At 37.4% G+C, this 26,255-nt stretch overlaps 1 protein-coding gene across 3 annotated transcripts in view; it reads right to left on the bottom strand.

The window, feature by feature from the left end:
- The window catches only part of C6 (complement C6), a 65,521-nt gene extending 42,251 nt beyond the window's left edge, over positions 1 to 23,270 (bottom strand). The window contains exons 1-6 of one of the 3 annotated variants that reach the window (XM_019464263.2): positions 23,140 to 23,270; positions 17,525 to 17,686; positions 15,935 to 16,091; positions 14,351 to 14,495; positions 9,681 to 9,819; positions 2,892 to 3,030 (exon numbers count right to left, since the gene is read on the bottom strand). In XM_019464263.2, the coding sequence (XP_019319808.2) occupies positions 2,892 to 3,030; positions 9,681 to 9,819; positions 14,351 to 14,495; positions 15,935 to 16,091; positions 17,525 to 17,667 (723 nt within the window). In that variant the 5' untranslated portion in view covers positions 17,668 to 17,686; positions 23,140 to 23,270. Of the gene's footprint in view, positions 1 to 2,891; positions 3,031 to 9,680; positions 9,820 to 14,350; positions 14,496 to 15,934; positions 16,092 to 17,524; positions 17,687 to 22,699; positions 22,862 to 23,139 lie in introns of those variants that run through there. The other 2 variants (XM_019464262.2, XM_053906956.1) reach the window with 2 other exon arrangements.
- Positions 23,271 to 26,255: the final 2,985 nt, after the last annotated feature.

The raw sequence follows: 26,255 nt of genomic DNA on the forward strand, positions 1-26,255 counted from the left end.
CAAGTTTTAGATCTACATTGACAATGAAATGAATCTATTTTATTCTGGATGAGGATTTTCAGGCTGTATTACCCGATGTAACTAGCCATCCAGACTTGGGTTACCAAGTTATGTGGGTGGATCCAGTGGTCTGCTGGTGAATGTTTAAAAACCAGCTCTCTGGCAAGGGGAAAACCTGTGATTTACTACAGCACTTGCCTTTTGTTTTCCTATCATAGCTGATCCCAGCTGCCTGTGTGATGCCCCTTAACTCAAACTCAGAAAGAGATGCACAGCAGCAAATTATTATATAGCATTTTTGTAACATAGATTCAATAGATGTAAGTAACCTCAAGAGCATCGATGGTAAAATGTAACAAAATAATGGAGAATTGATAAATTTTGGGTAATTATCACCTATGTTTTTAATACTTTTATTTAATTGTAAGATTATATATCTAATATTCAGTCATGGCTACGTTTACCAATTGGCTTCCGAAGTTCCCAACAATTTAAGGATTGGCTCTTTTAAGCTGGAAGAGCTGGCTCTGGTACATCATTCATGAACCTCACAGGTGATACCTTTTAAATGGTAGTTTTGAAAGGTACTCAAACCTGGCATGCATTGCACAGTTGTTAATGTCTTTCTTGCTGTTATGGTCAAGGGCTCATCTAGCTTCAGCAACACTGCACTAAGAGCCGTGCCATTTACTTGTTGCATAACTCTGAGAAAGTTATCTAACTTTGATCTCCTATTAGTAAGATAGATATAAACAATCTTTTACTTTTCTGGGAAGGTTGTTACGGGAATTGAGTAAGACAGTACAAGCAAACACCTTCAAAACTATCAAGTATGAAAAGTTTAGATAACAAATTTGCCCTCATCTCATGAGCTGAGTTTAACATGTTACTTGTAAAAGTGCATGAAATAGATGCTTGCTGAGAATACCTAAGTTTTGGGTGGGAGGGATCACTGTATTTTAAAAGTAACCATATGGATTGATTGTTTAGGTTCAGTGTAACAGTATTATATGTAAACGTTTGGGTTTTAGCTCTGTCTCTAAAGCTTATTCAATACAATACATTTTTTTAAAGTTTATTTATTTTGAGGAGAGATAGAGACAGCGCAAGTAGGGTAGGTGCAGAGAGGAGAGGGACAGAGGTACAGAGCCTGACGCAGGGCTTGAACTCACAAAACTGTGAGATCATGACCTGAGCCAAATCCAAGAGTCAGATGTTTAACCGACTGAGCCACCCAAGCATCCCTCAATACAATACATCTTAAGAGTAATGTTATTATTGACCGAATTACTATTTCTTTGGAATGGTATCTAGTCTGACTTCCTATTTATCATACCAGCAAGACCTTTTCCACCTCCCTTGGTGGTGGTGGACCCCCTGGAATTAGCATCTTCTGGATATGTGGGGAGATAATGGGGAGTTTCTTTACCTGGTCACATGTCACTTGTTACCCATGTCACTTCTATCTGCAGGCAGAGATTGGACTTTTTGGGGTCAGTCTCCCAAAAGGTATTTGAATTTGGCAGTTAGTCCCCAAGGACATTTCCTATGCCCACTAATATATATTAGATGGCTTTAAATTAAGCTGATCAAATTGGAAAACTACTGGTATTTGTTATATGTAAAAGGTTTTCTAAAGGAAGAATTGAATGACTTTTGCTGAAATCACACTATCCATAAAGTAGTCTCAGAAATCATTAGACTCCCTGAAATTCTCTCAAACATGTCAAATTTGTATGCATGGATGTTACCATTAAAATCACATCTTTCCTCTGCTCTTATTATAAATTAAAAGAAATAGGTTATTGATGGGGTACCTGGATGGTTCAGTTGGTTAAGCATCTGGCTGTTGATTTCGGCTCAGGTCATAATCTCATGGTTTGTGAGATCCAGCCCCTGATCGGGTTCTGTACTGACAGTGTGGAGCCTGCTTGAGACTCCCAATCTCCCTCTCTCTCTCCCCCCCTTCTGCTCTCACACACATGTGCATGCTCGCTCTCTCTCTCAAAATAAATGAATTGAAAAAATTTTTGTCCTTTTTTAAAAGTTTATTTATTTATTTATTTATTTTGAGAGAGACAGAGAGAGCACAAGTAGGGGAGGAGCAGAGAGAGAGAGAGAGAGAGAGAGAGAGAGAGAGAATCCTAAGCAGGCTGCACACTGCCAGCACAGAGTCCAATGTGGGGCTGGAACTCATGAAGCCATGAGATCATTACCTGAGCCAAAACCAAGAGTCGGACACTTAACCAACTGAACCACCCAGGCACCCCTACACTTTTTTCTTTTTTTAAGAAATAGACTGTTTAGTTCAACAAATGTAGAGGGCCTATGTATAAGGCACTGGGCTAGATTCTGCGAGTATGTAGCATATCACTCATTACACTTAGGAAAACAGAAAAACAAATCAACTAGTAAAATAGGAAGAAAGATACGAACTACCCCTGTTACACTTAGCTTCATCTTGATATTTTAAGAAGACAGGCACTCTTACATGTCTGAGTGTTGTGGTTACCTGAGAGAAGTAGCTTTGGTGGGAGGAAATTCTGAATAAAGCAAATCATTTATCTGTGTGGGATATGGTACATCTAAATGTTTACCGGAGAAAGCATGGACTCTGCAGTTTGGGAAGCCTGGGCTTGAATCTCTAATCCACTACTTACCGGCTGTTTGCCTATGGGCAAATTAGTTACATTAGTTTTCTCATCTGTAAATTGATGATAATAACACTGACCTCACTGAGTTGTGGAAGGATTAAACATCAACCGGAATAGGTGATTTAAAATGTTCATTACCTTTGTATTCTGTCCCTTCATTCATCAGTAATTTTTCATTGGAAATTTTGCTTATCATCACCATCGGCACCGGGGTGCCGCCATGATAGGCTGTCATACCTCAAAGTTGACATTTTCCAAATTGGCTGGAACACGGTATGGATTACTTGCTCTACTGCTTTTGACAGCTTTACATATTCCTCCAGTGAAAGAGTTATCAAGGACTTCTCCTCTGGGCTCTCCTGCTAGAAAATGAAACCTGGAAACAAAGTAATTTTCAAGAATTCCATACGTGTAGAGCAATCTTTAAAATTTACTGTGCTTATATGAAAGAAATTCCTTTCTTAGACATTTTTGACTCATGACAAATGACTTGAAGAAAAGCACCCCCCCGTCTTTTTTTTTTTTTTTTTTTTTTTTTTTCGTTTATGGTGAGGCATCCAGAAATTGCTGGAAGCCAAAACTCAGCCCCTCTGGCTCAGTTAGATTCCTCCCTATTCCACTCACTTAATTATTCTGGGCTTTTAGCATGAAAAAAAAATTAGGTTTATTTTATTTTATGACTTATAAAACCGGTGCAAACTTTGGAAGCAGATTATAAAATAAATTATTACATAACTAATGCCATTCTCAGTTCACTTCCTTCAGTATGATACAGTAAAGGAATTCTTACAGAGAGCTAGTAATTAAACATTAATGACAATATTTTAATAAAATTGTAATATTGTTTTTTAATACCTGTAATAATATTTAAAATTTATTCAACAAATGCTTACATTTATTTATTCCCATGTATGTATTTACTATATGTATATTTTACACATGTATTTACTATATATGTATACTTACATATATATACATATATATAGTATATGTAAATATATAGTATATGTAAATATACATATGTATTTATTATATGTATGTATGTATATCTGTATGTATATAGTAGACATGTCATGCACTATTTGATCTATATTTAATGTCACTATTATATTTATTTAATAGTTGTGATAATCATGTGATGTAGATATAATTATTTCCCCTATTTTACAAATGAGGGAACTCAAGGATATTAGCACAAATCAAGTATTTAGTAAATTATAAAAATTTAAGAAATTGTTTTGTGGTAGATGAAAAACTTCCCTAAGATGCCACTGGATTTCCTAAAAACAAAAATTAACTATTCAGACCTCATCAAGATAAAAAAAGTTCTGCACAGTGAAGGAAACAATCAATAAAACTAAAGGCAACCGACAGAATGGGAGAAGATATTTGCAAATGATATATCAGATAAAGTGTTAGTATCCAAAATCTATAAAGAACTTTTCAAACTCAACATTAAAAAAGCAAATAATTTGGTGAAGAAATGGGTAGAAGACATGAATAGACACTTTGCCAAAGAAGACATCCAGATGGTTAACAGACACATGAAAAGATGCTCAACATCACTTATTATCAGAGAAATACAAATCAAAACCACAATGAGATAACACTTCACACCTGTCAGAGTGGCTAAAATTAACAACTCAGGAAACAACAGATGTTGGTGAGGATGGGGAGAAAGGAGAACCCTTTTGCACTGTTAGTGAGAATACAAATGCATGTAGGCACTGTGGAAAACAGTATGGAGTGTCCTCAAAACACTAAAAATAGAACTTCCCTACAACCCAGCAATTGCACTACTAGGTGTTTACCCAAAGGATACAAAAATGCTGATTCAAAGGGGCACAAGCACTCTAATATTTCTAGCAGCACTATCAACAATGGCCAAATTATGGAAAGAGCCGAAATGTCCATCGACTAATGAATGGATAAAGCAGATGTGGTATATATATATATACAATGGAGTGTTAGTTGGCGATCAAAAAGAATGAAATCCTGCCATTTGCAACAATGTGGATGGAACTAGAGTGTATTATGCTAATCAATATAAGTCAGTCAGAGAAAGACAAATGTATTATTTCACTCATACGTGGAATTTAAGAAACAAAACAGATGAACATAGAAGAAGGGAAGGAAAAATAAGATAAAAACAGAGGAGGCAAACCAGAAGAGACTCTTAAATACAGAGAATAAACTGAGGGTTTACGGGGCGGGGGGAATGGGTGATGGGCATTAATTAGGGCACCTGTTGGGATGAGCACTGGGTGTCATATGTAAAAGATGCATCACTGGGTTCTACTCCTGAAACCAATGCCACACTGTATGTTAATTAACTTGAGTTAAAAAAAAAATTAAATAGAACTACCAAAAGAAGATGCTAATATATTTATAAATTCTTATAGATATTAATGTGTATTCTGTGAAAATAAGTTTTGTGTCAAAAAGTTTGATAATGCTGGATTACATATGATGAGATAATAGAAAAATATATGTAATGATCTGTGCCCCTAGCTCCTGGGGCTTCCTAAGTGATAAGAGCAGTGAGAGCATCTTTTGTTCTAATATTTGGTTTTTGGGGTTTTTTTTTAAACGTTTATTTATTTTTGAGAGAGAGACAGAGTGCAAGCAGAGGAAGGACAGAGAGAGAGAGAGATGCAGAATCTGAAACAGGCCCCGGGCTCTGGGCTGTCAGCACAGAGCCGGTGCAGGGCTTGAACTCCTAGACCGTGAGATCATGACTTGAGCCAAAGTTGGACGCTTAACCAACTGAGCCACCCAGGCACCCCCTAATATTTGGTCTTTGATCCTAGTTTCTGACACAGGGCTCCTAAATCCCCTAGAATTTCCTGGATGATAAGAGTGTCTTTGTTGTAATGAGGTGACTTTTGGTAGGCTCCTGAGTAGGGGCTGGTCACCAGAAAGACCAAGCCATTTTAGAAGCTTGGAATATCCAGCCTTATCTCCCAGCTCTTGAGAGGGGAGAGGGGCTGGAAATGGAGTCAATGATGGATCATGCCTACATAAAAATCTCACAAGTATGGGGTTCAGATTGCTTCTCAGTTGGTACACATGGAAGTGCTGTGAGAGTGGCCTCCCTGGTGGGGGCATGGAAGCTCCATGCCTCTTCCCATATACCTTGCCTTACTCATCTCTTCCAACTGGAGGTTCATCTGTATTGTTTTTCATATCGTTTTTATCATAAACTTGTAAACAGTGTTAAAAAAAAAAAGAAACAACAAAACGGAGTCACTTGGGCTAAGCTTCATGTCAGCAAACCAAGACCGAATGCCTAATCTTATTGCAGTTCTCAATTACCTTCCTAGGAATGTGGCCTTAAACCAGCAATGTGGAATTACCTGGTCAGCACTAGTGAACTAATCTGCCTGATGGACCCCTGCCTTCCCTCATAGGAAAGTGACCTTGCCTGAAATGATCCACTCTTTGCAAAAACTTCCTTGCTCCATCTCCTTCTGCCCACAAAAGTCTTCCATTTTGTATAGCTCCTCAGAGCTCCTTTCTATCTGCTGGATGGGATGCTGCCTGATTCATGAATCATTGAATGAAGCCAATTAGATCTTCACTTACTCAGTTGAATTTTGTTTTTTAACAATAGTAAGTAAATTGTTTTACTGAGTTCCATGAGCCATTCTAGCAAATTAATCAAAGAGGAGAGAGTCCCGAAAACCTCCTAGGTGTCAGAATCATAGGTGACAATTAGAACTTATGATTAGCATCTGAGGGGGGTGGTCTTGTGGGACCAAGCCATTAACTTGTGGGATTTGACACTATCTTTAGGCAGATGGTATCAGACCTTATACTGTTTCATACAATGTACTTAAGAATTTGTCACAAACAAGGAAGGGCTTGAGAAAAATGGCTCCAGGTCATGAGGAATCTATAAAGGCAGCAGAGAGCCCAAAGATAGTTTGATGAAGGTTGGTTCTATGAGGGCCATCCTGAGGAATCTTTTAGGAGTTAATTCAACTATGTAGCAATTTTCACTTTCATTCATTCTCCTCCTTCTGCGGTATTTGACTTGGCTTTAAATATTTTGGTGTTTCAAATACACCATACTCTTTCATATTTTAAGTTTTTAAAGTGTTTTTATCTAGTTTGGCGTTATGTGTCATATTTTGTAACTTTTAAAATTTAATTAAAAATTATATATACACACATAATGTAAATATGCATGTGTGTACCTGTGTGTGTGTGTGTGTGTGTGTGTGTGTGTGTATGCATTTGTACCTAGACTGAGGCTAAGAAAAAACAAATAGTATGCTGTTATTGCCTGATTCTTGCTTCAGGTTTAATACCTGGTGACTGCTGCTGGCAATGTAGGAATGTTGATATGTCTTGTTAAATTCTTTCTTGGGGAGATGCTACTTCAAAAGAAGTATGGCTGGGGTGCCTGGGTGGCTCAGTCAGTTAAGCGTTCAATTTTGGTTCAGGTCATGATCTTGTGGTTCATGGGTTTGAGCCCCACATCAGGCTCTGTGTTGACAGCTCAGAGCTTGAATTCTGTGTCCTCCTCTCTCTCTGCCCCTCCCCCACTCACACTCTATCTGTCTGTCTCTCTCTCAAATAAATAAACAAACAAACAAACAAACAAACAAACAAACATAAAAAGAAGAGGTATGGCTACCTAGGAGGCTACTGTTTTGGGGTGGGAATGTGTTAGAGAGGGGGCAGAGATTCTAAGGCCAGCAGATTAGAAAGAGATTCCAGTAAGCAGCTCTCAAAATTCTCAGTCCCTGGAGAGGCGAGGAGAGGACTGGCTGTCCCCGAGCAGCAGGTTTTGCTCATTTCTGAGAAACCTTGGGACAACAGCTCTGGTTGGCAGAGGGCCGCATGGTCCTTTTGCCAAAGTACACATAGCATGTGGTCCTCCCTATCTGTAACTCTAGAGTCTAGACCAACTGAGCAAGAGGTGAATTTGTAATGTCACCCCTCATCAATCAGAACATTAAAAAATGTGATTATCAGTGGGAGTTTTTGGCTGAGGCTTTCTTCCAGGGAAAGGAAAAGAAGGAAACCATTTTTATACATTGATAAGAAAATGCTATTGAAACACTCTCACTGAAATTAACTCTAATTAGGAATTCTAAGGACAGAACCTCAAACCAGTTTGTAGTCATCCAATGCACACAACAACCCAGAAATATTCAATAACTTCATTACAATGTAATGAGTTAATGCAGAACTAGTTCTAGAACCTGGATCCCTTTACTTCCAGGCTAGTAGTTGCTCCCCATTTTACTTCTATCCTTGAATTTGGCTTCTGGTTTTCATTCTACTCAAATAAGGTTGTATTTGCAACTACTGCTGTTTGTCTTTGGTGCCTCCAGGTTTCATATTATACAAGTCTGGCTGCATAACTGAAGACTTAAGAGTCTAATACAAAGCAATAAAAGCCTATAGCAAACTATTTGCTTTCTGGCCCAAAATTGATGGGAAAAAGAGAGTACAGATTATCTTTACTGATTTTCCTTATACTTCCAACTAAGGTTTAGTTCTGTTTTCATTGTCTTATATTTCCCAAAGTATTCTGAGACATTGGCTCGGTCCAATGGATTTAGAATTCCTTGCCAAGCCTCCAATGTCCTCATGACCTAAAATAGGAATGTTAGAATTGCTGAGTACTATTCAAAGACTGGAAGGAGGTTTGCCCGGTCTACTGACATTTCTTCCAGTATGTTCTCATTTCTAAGGTGGATATTGTCCTAAATCAGAATGTAATGGTGGGAATAACCTGGGTTTTGAAATCTGGATTTTAATTCTTGTGTCAGCATTTACTAGCTGGTAGACTTGGGCATTTTATCTCACCTTCCTGAGTCTCAGTTTCCTAGTTTATAAGGTGAGCAAGTAGGACAGGTGACTATGCAGGTTTGATTCCACCTTTAAACTGTCCTGACCTATCAGTGCATCACATAGTTCATGTGAGAGGAAGTTTGGGTGCCTTAGCCATGTTCAGTTCACCTCTTACCCTCTTTTCTTACCATTGTTTGTTTGTTTGTTTGTGTTTATAAATCACCTTTCTTTTTTTATGTTTGCCTCACTCCTTTCCTTCTGACTTTGTCTCCCATTATTGGCTCGGGGCTTGCCTCTCATGCTTGCGGACTGGTTTTCCTTCCTGAGTGTTTTGAGTTTCAAGACAGTCACAAGCATACTTTTCTGATACCCTCTTTCTCCATTATCAGTGGGAGTTTTTGGCTAAGGTTTTCTTCCAAGGATAGGAAAAGAAGAAAACCATTTCTGCACATCGATAAGATGGTATTGACACACTCTCACTTAAATCAACTCTAATTAAGACTTCTTTTTTTTTGTTCTTTTGTTTTATTTATTTTTGAGAGACAGAGAGAGACAGAGCACAAGTAGGGGAGGGGCAGAGAGAGAATGAGACACAGAATCTGAAGCAGGCTCCAGACTCTGAGCTGTTAGCACAGAGCCTGATTTGGGTCTTGAACTCACATGTGATTTGGGTCTTGAACTCACATGTGAGATCATGACCTGAGCCGAAGTTGGACGCTTGACTGAGCCACCCAGGTGTCCCATCTAATTAGTACTTCTTAGGACAGAACTTCAAATCAGCTTGTAGTCATCCAACATACAAATGAGGAAACTGTGCATTTCTGATTGGTTACTCACCCATTCAAGACCTAGCCCCAGGAATCTACCTTAGTATTTTCCAGAATGGCTGGCATCCTACCAGTTTGCCTGATTCACTCCAGACCTGTCTGAAGGATATATGAGAATGGAAACAATGTTGATGAAGAGCCTGTGGCATTGCCTGGTACAGACTAATTGTGAAAATGCTAAATTCTTTTGCTCCCTGGGAGTGAGGACCATGTCCACATACTGCCTGAGCCAGAAGCCAAGCATTGGAGACAGGGCTGGTAGGAGTCATGAGAGGTTGATGAAGAAGGTGGACAATCATGTTTCTCGTTTCTCATTGTTTTCATTGCTACTTCCAGAGCATTCATTCAGAGATGACTTTACTCCCTTAAATGATAAAAAGACATTACATACCCAGTGCCCATCAACTGTACGCTGGGGATGGGTTGCTTGTGTGGGCACCGTGATTTTACTCTTCCACAATCCCTTTCATCCGAATTGTCTCCACAGTCATTTTCTCCATTGCACTGTAACCTGTTGGCAATGCAGCGGCCTAGTCAGGAAAAGCAAACAACATTAACAACAAACGATTATTTGAGAAAATATCCATTGATCTTAAATGAGTGAGTGCTTTAAGTTTCAAGGGAGAGTTGTGAGGGAAAGTTTTCATTATTTTTGGTACAGATTTAGGAAATATGGAAATAGATGCTAAGCTGCTATTTTCCCTTATTTTTTTTTAGGGTTACAGGGTCACCCTAGAATTACTTAGTCACCATTGGGCTAATTGTCTTAAATAAGGGAGGTAGTGCTGGATCCCATTCTCATTACAGTGAACTTGCTGTAGAGATCATGTTCTGTAGGAGAAAATCAACAGTAAGTTCAGACTTCTGTTTTGATTCAGAACAAAATCAAGGTCACTGTTTTTATTTTTAAAAAACCCTATAATTTAATATATACACACGATAATATCACTGTATCTCTACATTTTTACGTTGAGTGAGAGAAGCCAGACACATTAGAGTCATGCTGCGTGATTTTTTTAAAATCTTATGTTCAAGAACATAAAATTTATTATATCTCAGTTTTTGAATAAGTTAAATGCCTAGGTACTACAGTGTTAGGTAGCAGATTAAGTGAGTGAATTTACAAAATAGTACAAACCCCATGTACTTAGATAGTTATCTTCCTTTTAAAATTTGCCGAATATCATAAGGATCCTTGGACTCCATGTATATGTATATATTACAGAAATTGAAATGCCTTATGTACAATGACAGCCCCTCTCCTGTCCCTTAGCCTTTGGCATAGAATTGGGGATTCTGGCGTCTGTACAATTATGTACAGGTCTCACTGATAACAAGATTAAATTAAATGTTTTACTCAAGATGATCTGGTTAATTACTTTAAGTTGTGATGAGCATCTTCCTGCAGCTATGCATGACTATTTTGACTAACTGAAATGCTTTGGGGAAATTGGATATTCTGTTGAATTTAATTTTTTTATTACTAGAGAGTTACCCAGAAAGCACTTAGTTTCAACTCTTTCGGTAAATAATCTTCACTAAGAAGGTAGAGAAAAATGAAAGTAATTAAGTCTCGTTCTTTGATTATTCAACATTTTACATTGTATCTGGACTATGATTAGAAACAATTATTGTTATGAGCACCATAGTCACACAAGACTGAATACTTTGAGAAAATTGAATTTCTGTGAATCCCAAGATATAACCCGAAAGATACTCCGTTTTTAAAATAGCACATCTCTGGTGTTTTGTTTGTTTGCTTTTTTCAGGGCAGAACAGAATGTATAATTTAGTTTGAAATAGAGATGCTTTGTCCAAAGGAAACAAAACCCAAATATTACATTTTTTAAAAGTTTTGAGCTTCGCACTTGTAATTGAGTGAAATTGAGCAAAAGCTAATTTTCGATTTGGTTACAGTAAAAGGAGAAGGAAATCCCTTTTATCAGGTAGAGGTAGGGATATACCTGCAGGATATAGTTCTCATTAGCCTAGCTTTGTGAGTAGGGTACTAGATCTGTTTGAATATAAGAAAACCTAGCCATTTGGTTCTTCTGGGGATACTGAAGAGGAGCTATTAGCAAGGGTAGGGATGAAAGCAAGAGGACATCTTTTGAGCGATATTTAGGGGTGGGTGGTGCGAGCGATATAGATCTGATAGTACACAGCTGAGAATGGTTCCAGGCCACAGAGACTCAATGGGATAGGAAGCACAATGGGAGAGATACTGTGAGCCATAAATATATCTCATACCAGGAAAGGAATGGGAACGGCGAAGGGCAGTTTGATATAGTGCAGGATTTGCAGAAGTCAGCGTGCTTTAGCCAATGCATGCGTATATAAACTTGCACCTAGAGCTGTGCATCATTTAGAAACCGTACATATTTTTCTTATTTACTTGAACTGATTTGTGTTACTGCAGTGGTATGTTATGTGCATAATGAGCTATAAACTCTCTAGTGTTTATGCTTAAAATTAGGATTTTGACAGAGGAGTTGGCATAGTGCATGGGGATTATTAGCCTCATGGGTAATTCTCAAAGATCCATGTATGCATTGAAATCATATATTTAGTCTTGGAGAACTCTGAACAGCAATCATGAGGGAAGAAAGGGAAGAGGGAAACTCTATTTTTTTAAATTAATTTATTTTTATTTAAATGTTTATTTTTTTATTAAAAGTGTTTTTTATTTTTTATTATTTTTTTAATTTGGCTATTCTTTTTTATTTTCATTTTTTTATTATGAGATTTATTGTCAAATTGGTTTCCATACAACACCCAGTGCTCATCCCAACAGGTGCCCTCCTCAGTATCCATCGCCCACCCACCCCTCCCTCCCTCCCCCCATAAACCCTCAGTTTGTTCTCAGTTTTTAGGAACCTCTTATGGGGAAACTCTCTTTAGAATAAACAGTTCTTTGTTAATTGAAGGCCAAACATCCTATTGAGTCAAATAATGGTCCATCTAATCTTTTATTCTCTTTGAGAGTGGCATTAGCATATGGTTTTAGAAGAGCAAAGTAGTATATAATCTTCGGTGGAATATTTAACAACTAATAGGCCATGGTACCACCCAATCAAAATGGATGCCAACCACATCTGTGCCAGGGATTAGCCACTTAGTGGCTGGATCATGGGAAGATCTAGGGATTCCTGGTGAAGGCATCTGGACAGCAGCTCAGGGGTTACTAAGAGAGCTCAGGGTTGGAGCAGCTTACCAAACATGGCACGTGCATGTTAATAGTACATTTTTATCATTTGCTGTGGGTGTACTGTTGATCACCTGTCCTTACCCCACTAGCTTTCCTGAAATCACTTATTATGAATAGGTGGCTCATGGATGTATCTAAAGCCTTCTCAAACTTGTGAATATTTTGACCTAAACAAAGCCCTTTTGTAGTAAATTTCATAGATTTAACATCCATGGAAGAAAGGAGTTCTTTCCGGTAATTTGTTCCAAAACTACCCTTCAAGCTTCGAATAGTTGCACCTCAGTTCTAAATCTTTATCTTAATATTCTGGATTTAATACCTAAGTCCGTATTCTGCTCAGTCATTGCCATCAAGATTTTTTCCATATTCCCTCTTTTGTCAACTAGTGACATGACCTTATGCATGTAGCCGTGAAGTGTGTCTTCCTACCCATGTGCCATCCTCATATCCCAGGTTTTGGCGGGTGTCGGGGGTGGGGGGATGGCACAGAAGAAAAATCCTGATGCCAGCATTCTTGTCCAACTTTTGAAGAGGCCAGCAAAGCTGAAGGCAGTAAGCAAGGAGCAAGAGGAGGAAAATGTTAGATCTAAGGTCTGGGTCAATTTTGTATGGAATTTGAAATCTGCTCTTTAAGTTATAAATACTTTACTTGTCATTGTGTACCAGAGTACACAAAAATTATATGGGTTTTATTCATCTGAATTCCAATTTTTATGTCAAATTGACTATTTAGATAAGAGGTGAGTGAACTATGGCTGATGGGCTAAAACTCACCTGCTGCCTGTTTTTGTAAATAAAATTTGATTGGAACACAGCCATGACCATTTGTTTATATATGGTCTATGGCAGCTTTATGCTACAATGTCAGAGTTGAGTAGTTGCAACAAAAAATGTATGGCCAAAAAGCCTAAAATATTTACTGTCTGGACCCTAACTGAAAAAGTTCACAGAAATCAGATTTAAAGTGTTCAAAATGGTGGTGTTGAAGAGCTGTTAATTATTGAGGATACATATGATTAAGTAATATATTCAAGATTTGAAATCTAATCTAATGAAACTGAAATATCTGAATGAGTAATGGACTTGATGGGAGTGTTGCCACCATTTAAATCATTTTCAATCTTCCTTTTGGAATTACCTTTGGAGCCTTTCAATGGACCACCCAAGAAAATCTGTCACATCATCTGTAGTCATCCCCCTGATATATCTTAATATTCTTATCTTAATAAACTATATTGAAGATCTTTTATATCTGTAATTCTTTTCAGCTGCTTATTCTGATTATGGATTTGTGCTTATTAATAGCTGAGTTTTACAAGTATCTACTTTCTCTTCCTTTTCCTCCTCCTCTCTTCATCCTGCTTTATCACAGTGTAGGGACCTGGGCATCAGTACTTGAAGAGTAAATGGATCATGTACATGGTCAAAGTGATTATAACTTGAAAGCTATAATTTCATACATGAATAGCTTGGCAATTGGTACCATAACTCCCCTGTCTTGCCATACTTAAAATATGGTTAGACTTCTCTATCATGGCTTTTACTGGTAGTCAATTGGAATGACTATTTAGTCAAGTCATTTTTAGTGGAGACTGAACCTTTTTTTTGGTAAAATTTCTTTTTCAACGTTTTTTATTTATTTTTGGGACAGAGAGAGACAGAGCATGAACAGGGGAGGGGCAGAGAGAGAGGGAGACACAGAATCGGAAACAGGCTCCAGGCTCCGAGCCATCAGCCCAGAGCCTGACGCGGGGCTCGAACTCACAGACCGCGAGATCGTGACCTGGCTGAAGTCGGACGCTTAACCGACTGCGCCACCCAGGCGCCCCTGAACCTTTTTTATAGTACATTACCACTGTCACAGCGGAATTTATTCTTGCAGTCAACCTCTTCAATTTTGCAGAGCTTAGATGGAATGCATGGTTGGAAAGTCACCAGGGGCTCAGTACATGGTTGTCCTCCAAACTGACTGGGGCGCAAGATGGATCTAACCCTAAACTGAAAGGAAAGGAGAGAAAGGTGAGGAACTCTGAGTCAGGGTCAAAGCCTATATATATTCTTCCTCTAGTGATGTTTCCTAAATTAAGTAATGAATTTTCCAGTTCCATTATTGCATGCCCTTAGGAAAGTCATCACCTCTCTGGGCCTCAGTTTTCCAAACTGTAAAATGGGAAAGCAGGACCAAAGATTTCTAAGACTTCTAACTCTGAAACCATATGAGAATAAATTATATCAAAATCAAATGCACAGATATTTACTGAGTGTCTCACATGCAATAAATCTTCCAGGGAGTAACAATAGCATTTTTATATCTCAAAGGTAGTGTGAAGTGATCAATGTGAAGGGATTTGGGGTTTTTGTCTTTGTTTTTGTTTTTTGCATAAGGAAGTCAACATGGAAAACAAGGTTGACATATTCTCCACATTTTAAAGGATTTTAAATGGTGAGTAATAAAACAGGGAGTCAGGGAAGAATAGACACATGACAAGATCAAAAAGTACTGACTTTGAAGTCAGAAAAATTCAGCTCCAAAATATAGTGTCTCTACTCATCAGAGGCATATTCTTGGGAAAATTACTTATTTCCTAATGAGCTCTAACTTCCTCATCTGTAAAATGGGCAGGAAAGTACAGTCTCATGTGTGAACAAGGTGATATAAGGGCCTAGAACAGTTTCCCTCAGACAGTGGGTGCTCCACAAATGAGTTCCTTTTTCTTCCCAAATGTGTGACTACTGAGCACCCACTCTGATTGGGGTTTCTGTGGGCCAATGCCCTTACAGGAATGAGCTGAAGTGAGTAAACACTGCAGCTGGAAACAATAAACAAATTGAGGGACTTTCCCATGGGGAGAGGGAAATTAGAAGCAGGGCCACGAGTCAGTCTTTTGATTAATGTCTCTCATTTTTTTTTAAGAGAGAGAGAGAGAATTCATGTGCAAGACAGGGGGAGAGAGAGAGAGAGAGAGAGAGAGAGAGAGAGAGAGAGAGAGAGAGAGAATCTTAAGTAGGCTCCAGTCTTCATGCTCAGCATAGAGCCTGACTTGGGGCTTGATCCCATGACCCTGGGATCATGACCTGAACTGAAATCAAGAGTCAGATGCTTAACCGATGGAGCCACGTGGGTGTATCTAATGTCCCTCATTTGTCTGATTTTAAATTTTGGACTGAAATCCCCATTTTCTAGCACCTGCTTTTGCTTTCTGAGCTCTCAGAGGGAACAGGCAGTGGAATCCAGAGCTCAATAAGAACAATATCAATACTGGGGGCAGAATTTCCTTTGAAAGATTGCTAAATGGAATTTTCCCTCAATGGAAGCTGGAATGGTGTATTTTCAGAAACTGAGGAAATTGAGTATTTCTGTGATTGTTGATCCTGTCAGGTCATCCAAATCTTTTATTGTGATTCAGATTTCCTGAAGGTGCCCATGGGTCACCTACCTGTTTTTCGACACAAGGGTCACAGGCTGACCATGGTCCATAATCTCCCAGGAGGCAGTTGATGGGACAACGTTGCAGGTTACATTCTCTAGTCTCCAGCTTAGTGCAAACCTGGTCACAAAAGTTATCCAGATAGTACTGATCAACTACGATTTTTCTGTAATAGTGAGAAAAGATCTGCTTAGAATGAGTATATTCACTGTGGTTCCATCCCCATAAGAAAAATACCACTGAGCATTGACCACGATGAATAAAAGGAAAGAAATTGTTTTGGAAAGTCAGGCAGGTTGGCATCCATGCAGTTCTTACCACTTAACGGCATTCAGGACTGGATACATAATTTTTGGGGCCCAGTGCAAAATGAAAATGAGGGGCCTCTTGTTAAAACATTATTAGGAATTTTGAGATAGCAACGGCAGCGCATTAAGCCAAGCATGGAGCCCTTCTAAGTGTGGTCCTGTGTGACTGCATAGGAAACACATCCATGAAGCTGGCCATCATGGAAGTCTCTGAAGGGACTGGATAGGAAAGAAAAGAAAGAAGAAAGTTGCTGCAAATTCCTTACATTATGACAACACAGTGTAATAAGTATAATGATTGAGACAGAGTCAGAGTGCTGTGAGGCCAAAGACCCAAAGAGAAAAATAATAGGAGAGATAAATCTTGAAAAATTCATGTGACGCCTCCAGGCATCAAAGGGCAGGGTATGCGGGGGGGAAAGGCATATGTCAAGATTACAGGTGGAAGAACAGGAAGCATCCATGAACGAGTTAGTGGATGGGCCCAGGTGGTGCTGGTGGAGAAGAGCTGGGTGTATTGTTGTGCTTTATTTGGTAGCCAGTGGAGAGCTACTGAGGGACTCTTGAGTGAAGGACTATTAAAGCTTTAACCTACTTAGTGGATGGTTTATTGGGGGAGTCAGTTGGTGATTTTAATGAGACTCACACTGCACATGTAAAAATAGTTTTGTAAAATAGGTCTCTAAAAACCTATAATGATTAAAGCACATTAAATATATACCTTTCTTCCCTAGTCATGTGAGCATCTTCATGGAACAGAAGCATTGAACAGTTTTAAAGAAACTGTGGGGGCTAAGTAGTCTGAATCGGTGAGAACACTGAATTATTAAATGTTTTCAATTAAACACGGTTTTCCTGCCTTCTTCTACTTGCTGACAATCAAGCTAATAGCTAATAGCGCTGCTCAATTGAGGTCCTGTTAGACTCAGTTTAATGAGTAGAAAATTCTCTATAATTAACTCACTAACTGTAGGCAAGTGGAGCTATACACTGATTGAAAAAAGGCTTCAGTAGAGATTCTTAGCAAGTTAAATAGTCAACAGAAAATATTGCACACATTCTTAATTAAATTTCTTCAAAGCTCCTTGATTTTATGGAGAGAACAAATGTAGACTTCCTTTCAACCGTATGTGGAAAAGACCTCAAATTCCATCCAAATCGAATCCCATGATTTCTTACTTTGAGATATGCTTTTTTCTTCCTCATTGCTTGGTGTGGCACTTTTGATATTGCTAAGTCTGTCTGTGAGGTTTCCCATGGCACAAAGTCAATCGTCATAGCTCGCACCCACCTCTGTCTGCTCTGGGTTCCAGAATTGCAGGTTTTTGAGCAGCTGGACCACTGACTCCATGGGTAATGATCACAGAAACAGGGTTGGCACTTGTCAATCAGAGCACTCAGGAGGATGAAATACAAGATGGAGTGTCTGGCCATGCCTTGAAACCTCTAAGCCCTGAAGGGGAATGATAAAATACATATCAAACAGTTGTTGGGGGTAAAACTTTACAAGTCACTCTCGGTTACAGACTCAGCTATGATCTTAGAAATTATTTGCGCCTCCCCGCCCCCCTTAACGCAAGTTTACACCTATAAATTCCCATGCTCATGACTACGAATCCTACTTTCTTTTTTAAGATCCTACTTATATTTTTAGAGTGGATATTCCCATAGTTACAACTCCCAGTACTAGTAAGTTTCTCTGAGCTGTTAGTGACAGGCTATAAGACAAAGTGTTGCAGTATATACATTTGTACTACACTTCATTCCCAAATGGAATTTTGTGTGGGCAGTACCCTCAATTACGTGGCAAGTTTTCATACTTTTCTGGACTGGGGGAGGAGTTTGGAGCATTTTTCTGGAAGCTCTAATTTCTTGGTATCCTAGAAACCTGCTAAAGAGAGTTCAATATTTAACTGTCTCTACCTATGGAGTCACAGAAGTTAGAGCTGAAATGGATCTTTGAAATCTCCAGGTTAAACCCACTCATTTTCTGGATAATGAACTGGGGCTTAAGGAGGTACAATAATGTTGAGACTACATGGCAACTAAGAGCCGAAGACTCCTCATTCTTGGATAAGGTGCACCCTTTCACTGAACTTCTAATCACATTAATGATTGTGTAACTGGAACATCTAGTTGCTTTGAACTCTACCACCCCGGCCACAAGAGGGTTTTTCCAGATGTAACTGAATGCCAGAGAAAACTTTGACCAGTGGTTCCCCTCTGTGTGCTGTGGAGCCTTGACGATCTGTGAGCTATTGAAAGGAATTTGCAAAATCACTCACTTCTGCTCCCAGTGTTGTTATTTTGATCTTTTTTCTTTTGAAAAAAAATGTTTATTTATTTTTGAGAGAGAGAGAGCACAAGCGAGGGAGGGGCAGAGAGAGGGAGACACAGAATCCCAAGCAGGCTCCAGGCTCTGAGCTCTTGGCACAGAGCCTGATGCGGGGCTCGAACCCGTGAACTGGGAGATCATGACCTGAGCTGAAGTTGGACGTCCAACTGACTGAATCACCCAGGCGCCCCTAGCTATGTTGATCTTAGTATCTCTCACAAAACATGCAACATGATTAAGTATATATAGAAAATGCTGCTGTAACTTTCATTTAAAGAGGTAAAATGGCATTCATCTAATTTCTCTGTGTCTCAGTTTCGTTATCTGTAAAATAGCAATAATACTCTCCCTTGTTCATAAGGTTTTTGCTAGAATTCAGTAAGAAAATTTATGTAAAGTGCTTAGGACAATCCTTGGCATGGAATCATCACTCAATAAAAATTGGCTTTTCAAGTTAGTAATAACATTTAAGAGTGCAACAAATTTAATTATAGCTATTGTTTATGCATTTTTCAAAATTAGGGGCTCTTAAGTAGAAGCGAGGATCATGTGAAGACCAAAAATATGTTTTGATATTAAATAAGGCTATTCATATTAAAAAAAAATTAAAAATATGACTTTAGTTACTTTTCATCCTACAAATAAAACCAGATCTCTGAACATTTTATTTGAAATTGCAATTTTCCACCAGTGTTTCCTACCCTCCTTCACTGCTTTGTTTTTCTTTGTTATACATCCCCTCCTGATACATAAATTACTGAAGTTTAAATAAATATCTCCTCTTCCCCTTTTCCTTCTTCTTTTTTAAAATGTTTATTTATTTATTTTGAGAGAAAAAGAGGGTGAATGAATAGAGGAGGGGCTGAAAGAGAGGAAGAGAGAATCCCAAGCAGGCTCAGTTCTGTCAGTGCCCGATGTAGGGCTCGAACTCATGAACTGTGAGATCATGACCTGAGGCAAAATCAACAGTTGGCTGCTTAACCAACTGAGCCACCCAGGTGCCCCTTTCCTTCCTCCTTAGAATGCAAACAGCATGGTGGTTGATCTCTTTTGACTGTTTTATTCATTTCAGCATTAAGAAGAATGAGAGCAAGCATAGCATTTAATGAGTAAATATTTTTGAATGGAGTCTGGGAAACAGTTTAGAAATTGGTTTTTATGAAATAGGAATATAATAATGTGAGTCCATAATTACAGCCATTTTGTAATAACTGTTCTTAAATTGTCTGTCAAATTAAGGATATTTCGTAGATTTTAGAAATGAGCTTGTCTAATTGTCTTCCATTGTTTTCACGAGTGATGGTTTGTAGTATAACTGCTTTACCTCTAGTTTGTTATAACAGTTCACTGAAATAAAAAATTACACCTTTTGAGATTCGGATTTCTTTTAAAGAACTTGTAATTTATTTGGTTAGTCCACCTCTTATTTATCTGATAACATTTATTAAGTTCTGAATTGTATCAAAATGTGGGGCACCTGGGTGGCTCGGTCGGTTGAGCGTCTGACTTCAGCTCAGGTCATGATCTCTCAGTTTGCGAGTTCAAGCCCCATGTCGGGCTCTATGCTGACAGCTCGGAGCCTGAAGCCTGCTTCAGATTCTGTGTCTCCCTCTCTCTGCTCCTCCCCCACTCATTCTCTCTCTCTCTCTCTCTCTCTCTCTCTCTCTCTGATATAAAGAAAAATTAAAAAAAATTTAAATTGTATCAAAATGTATGAAGAAGAAAATTAAGATGGTTTATAATATAATCAACCAGAAAGTTTCTGCTGACTTTCAAAAAATAAAAACAACACATGCTTATATTTGAAATTTTTAAACAGGCAAGAAATAAAAATACAAGGCCAGATTTCTCTTTTACCTGTAGCCAGAATCAGTCCCCACACATAATCATTGTTTTATCTTTTTATAGGTATCCAATGGAAGAAAAATTCTTCTGTACATTACCTTACACATATACATATGCATGTTCTTTAAATATATGCACATAAATAGGACATGTGATGTATATTACTCTGTACTTTGCTGTTTTCACTTCATAATACACTTTGACTATCTTTCTATATTGATAGATGCATATCTACTTCATCTTTTTAATGGTTGCATAGTTTTATACCAATATGGGTGTATTACATTGGATTTAACTATTATCCTAATTTTAGGCATTTAGTTTACACCTACACTGCCATAAACACCTTCATATTGTATCTTAGTATATATACTTTTGTAGTATATGCATGGGACCAATGGGTGTGTTCCTAGCAGTAGGTGACTTAGTCAAATCATGTGAAATTTAAAATATTAATAAGTATTGCCAAATTGCCCTACTGAAATATGGGTACCTCAAATGTTTCAGAGGGTAAGTTTCTGATTATATTTTAATGTATTTTTAATGTATTTTTAATGTATTTTTTAATGTATTTTAATATCTTACATTTCTTAGTTGTGATAAGAGGATACTTCGGCCAAAAAAAAATGGGTTCATCATTTTGTAAATCTTCATTCAAACTAAGAGTTTGGGATCAGATGTAATAATTATTTCTTCAATATGCTCAAATATTAGAGCACTTCTTCTTAATAAACCAGTGAGATTTTTGAACTCTCCTACAAGCTCAGAGAAAAAAGCTACCATAAAAGCAACCAAAACTATTGACACGTGACAGAATGTCCTTCAATTTAAAATGGAATTGACATACATTTGAGTATCCATTGTGTACTGCTCAGCATTGAGTGAGACACAAAGAACAGAATACATTATCACTGTCTGGGGAAGGTAGACAGAAACTGAACATTCTTCCTATGCTTTTCATCCAAGCTTTTTAAATGTAACTCATAGATAAGCTGCTACTTATCTATAAGCTACTACTTCCCTAGGCTATTTGAATTGCAAAAATTAAAGGTTGCTACACTTGCCTGCTGATTTTGGTTCCCTGGTTAGTAACCTATCTTTCTTAATTTTCCTGGGCAGCCCGGAACCATAGGACATTGGGACAAAGAGTGTCCAGACAGAATTTAGCTTATGATTAGACAGAATAGAATGAGTCTTAAACATCAGACCCAAACTCCAGATTGGGTATTTTTTCACTGGCTTCAGGATCCTTGAGAGCTTAGACTCCTAAAGAATGTGAGGTTTCCCTGTTAACCAACCACTAGACTGACAACCACTCTACCCTCTCATAGCCAAACTGGGATCTTCTCATATAGGAACTGGATCAACAAGGAAGCCTAAACAGAAGAGGGTTTTATTGTTGTTGTTTATTTATTTACTTCTCTCATACATTTTGAAGAAATGGTTTTCTTCCAGAATAGTTCCTTCAATTGCAGAGAAAACAAAATTTTAAAGCATTTTGTTGAATTAACATGTAGATGATTGGGGGAAGTTGAATTACAAGAGACTACCAGTTCTCAGTTCTCAGCAGAAAGTATCTGTTTCAACTTCCAAAAACTTGAAAGGCAAAGATGGACTTTATTCCAACTAATATCAAAAATCGCAAGAACAGAATCCTTATAAAATTATTCTGATCTCTTCTCTGGGTATAACTGTTCTGAGGCAATTTGGAAAATGCTATAAATTAAGATGGTAATGTCAAAGCATCTGATTTGAGGAGATGCTAATAAAAGAACTAACTGGTATCTTCTCATTTGATAACATTTTATTGTTATGAGGAAAAATTGTTTCATGTTAAAAGGATTAATTTTCATTCAAATAAAGATAATTTTTTCTCTAATTTTGTTATTACCATGACCCAGCATAAAATATCAAATGTTTCCTTATTTATGAATTTCCAACATCTCTGGGCATTTTGAAACATCTAAAATTATATGTGGGCATTTTACCCATTACCATACCATTTTCATAGAGACATGGAACAAAAGAATGTTCAGCGAATAGAGGAAAATAGAAAAAATCTTCTGTGGTGCCATGGTGGGAGAGTACCAAGTCTCTAGTTTCTTATAATTGCCACCTCCCTTGTACTCTAAAAGTCAGTGATCCCACTGAACCATTGAAGACAGCTTTGTGAGCATTTAGAGAATTCTAGTGTAGAGTGAAGTCCATCTTATTCTGACCTGTCACCTTCTGATGTACACGCCTCACATGAACGATCTATCTGTAAGGCAGTTCAGCATATCTTACCTGACAGTTCAAAGGATGTTCTAGTTTGCCCCCAGCTGCAGGTTCTTCCTTTCCATCTCCTTGTAAATTTCTTGAATCTCTTTATTTCATATTTCGTTCTTCTGTCATTCCCCAGAGGCTCAAAAAATGATATGTACCATTGCTAGGATAGGCTGGGTGTCCAGGAGTATGACTCATCTTTTGACTAAAGGGTATGTTTGCTTTACTTTTAACTCTAGTGTAACTCATAGAAAAAACTTGATCTCAACAAGGTAGTTCTCTGGAAGTTCTTTAAGAGACATGATCTTTTAGTTCTTTTGAGATTTAAACTAGGTAGAAAGGCAAATAAGTGGCTATAATCTGAGTTATGTATTTTCACGCATGAAAGGGTACATTTGTTGGAAACATGATCCATAACTCTGAAATATTAAGATTACAAATGAAATCATTATATCACTCACCTGTAAACAGAGTCTGTGGTGTCCAGAGAGCTTATTTGCAAATGGCTGAAAAAATAATAGGGACTTTCTCAAAACAAAAAGGGTTTATATGATAATCCAAACAAGCTTCCTCCCTCCTATTGCTAGCTAACATAAGGTCCTAACCCAGAGATCCAACGTGTTGTTAAAATAAACACACTGTGGAAACTCTGGACTTTGCAAATGATTACTTCAGCAGTAATACTGAAACTCTGTGTGAGATATTACACAGGGTCCTGAATTTTCAATGATTTTCCCACTCAAGGGATATTGTAACAGAAAAAAAATCTCTGACTCCACTTTTGAAAACCCCTTTAGAATACATTGCTTAAAATTGTCTTCCCTTTAGGAATGTGTCCAGTTAATTAAAATATGTATTGATTCTTATTTTTTTCTGATTATAGAATATTTATTGAGGAAGATTTAGAAAATACGGAAAAATGTGAAGAGGAAAATTAAAATCATTTTTAATAACCAGACAAAATCATTTTTAATAACCAGTATTTACTCCAATACTTGGAGTAAATACTCCCAGTCATATTATATGTATATGTGTGTGTGCCTCTCTCTTTGTAAGTATACACATGCACAGGAATATGTGTACATATATAACTTTGTAATTTTGTAAGTGACATCACATATTTTTTAAAGATTCAAATACACAGAATAGATCACATTCCACAGTTTATAGAGCCATATCATTACTGGTCTGTGCAAGATCTTCTTTTATTTATTTCAGTATTTTCTCCCAAGGATCTTGTTTCATTTCTTTTCCTAGATTAGTTACATGTGTTAATGTATTTGATGCCTGTTCTTACATAGGATTATTTAGATATATGTGTATCCTTCAAAAATACAGTCTCATTTTTCCACGTATATTTTTGTAATTTACAGAAATGGTGCTTTGCTAAATGTTTTATTTGGTTTCTTACTTTCTTCATTCACCATTATGCTTCTGAGCCTTATTCAAGGTAAATTTGTTGGAGCATAGACATTCATTATATCAACCACATTTTTCTTATACACTCTCTCAGTGCCTACTTTTGTTCACTTTGACATTCATTGTATCAACCACATTTTACTTATCCATTCTCTCAGCGCCTACTTTTGTTCACTTTGACTCCCTTCAACTATAAGCACAAGATAATTTTCATTGTGAATTAGTGAGAAAATTCCTAAAAGCACCCAGGTTGCTCTTTGGAAAAACTCTACACATTTACACTCTTAGCAGCAGCTTAGGAGGGTTTCTCACTAGCAGGGTCTCCCTAGCATTTGATGTTACATCTGACATGTGTAATGTGATGTCTTGTGGTTGGTTAAGCAGTGAATTTCAATAGTGAATTTCAGCATCCCTGTGTTCTCACTGGACCTTCTGGTTTCCTATCTGTGAATTAACAATTAATATTCCCTGATTATTTTTCTATTGTGCTTCTTTTCTTTTGTTGCTTGATTTCCTATATACTGATGATGTAAAAAATTTTAAGGATCTCTTCTCAGTTTGTCACGTATGTGTTAGTTTTATTGATCGTGTGTTGGAAGAGAAAAAAATCTTAATTTTAAGGTAATCTAATTTGGTGATTCTGTCCTCAGAGCTTTTGTTTTGGATAATTTTTCTTTTGCTACAGAAATTATTTGGTTTAAGAAATCTGAAGTCACAGATACATTCCTAAATTTTCGTCACTCTTGCAGTTTTAGATTTTGTGAGTAGTCTTTTAATCCTCTGTAGTTATACTGTATTTTTATAAATGGTGTGAGACAGAATAAAGTAAACAAAACAGAACCCGAGAATCTTATAACCATTTGATAAATGAAGAAAAGAATTTATTAAAACTTAACGACTTTGTATGGTGACAGATGATAACTAAACTTATCGTGGTGAGGATTTCATGCGTGTAATTGTTGAACTGCTATGTTGTACATCTGAAATTAACATCTTATATGTCAACTACACTACAATTCAAAGTTAAAAAAAACTCAACAATTATGCTCGATTAAAACTTTCATCAAATTAGAAACAGAAAATAAATTTCTTATTCTGACAAAGGAGTCTACAAAAAACTTGTAGCTAACATCATAGTTAATGGAAAAATATTGCAGAGTTTCTTCCTTTGTTCAGAAAAGAGAGAAGGATGCCTGCTATCACCACTTCTCAATACTGTACTGGAGATCCTCTGGTATTACTTGTGTAGATAGAAAAATCCCAAAGAATCTACAGACACATTAAAATTAATAAATGAATTTAGTGAGATTGCTGGATACAGTTTATTATAGAAATGTTTATGATAGAAAAAGCATCTCCGTCAACCAGCAAAAGCAAATACAAATTTAATCTGGGAAGATTTAAAATAGCAATGGCAAGTGTGCTCTTTCCATCTAATGATGATTATGCTTCCAGAGAGGTTCACAATATAGCTTGAGATTGGCTAATAGGTATATTATGCTAAGGTGAAGCACAGCAAAGTAGTGCAATGGAAAAAGAAAACTGTGGGGATTGAGAATGTGGAGACTTATGTTTCGCTCTTGATTCTGCAACAACTATGTGATCTTGAGCAAATCACAGGACTTCATTGAAATTGTTTTCTCTTTTGAAACTAAGTATTTTTCAAACTTTTTCAAAACAGTGGAAAACTTTAAAAAATATTAATTATATCCCAAATATGGAAAACAGCTAAAACAAATACTCCTCAAACAACTTATATTTTCACGATGTAGTGGGAAATGATTATCTGAGCAGGTCTAAAGACTCTTTGAAGTAAAGCAGGAGACAACTGCTCCAAAGTAACATGTTTTAACATGCATGGTAGTAACTTACCCAAGACCAGAGTAAGTCAGAACCAGAGTACAGGTCTCAGATTCACAGTCTGTTGTCTTTCTCTTGTACCATTTTGAGACTTTAAAGATTGAAATTTCAGGCTAAGAAGGAAAACAATAGACCAGCATTGAAGGCACTTTGGGGGTGGTAAGAGTTTCACCCTTGAGTATCTGATAAGATAAATAGGAGAAAAAAAAATATGGTAATAATACATCATTTATGTACACTTCTTTCTCTAGTTGGTTCTATGAGGCCCTAAAATGAAATATGTTTTTCCCATGGTCAT

This window comes from Panthera pardus, unplaced genomic scaffold, assembly GCF_024362965.1.
Source record: "Panthera pardus isolate Hobbes unplaced genomic scaffold, ASM2436296v1 HiC_scaffold_2, whole genome shotgun sequence".
NCBI lineage: Eukaryota > Metazoa > Chordata > Mammalia > Carnivora > Felidae > Panthera > Panthera pardus.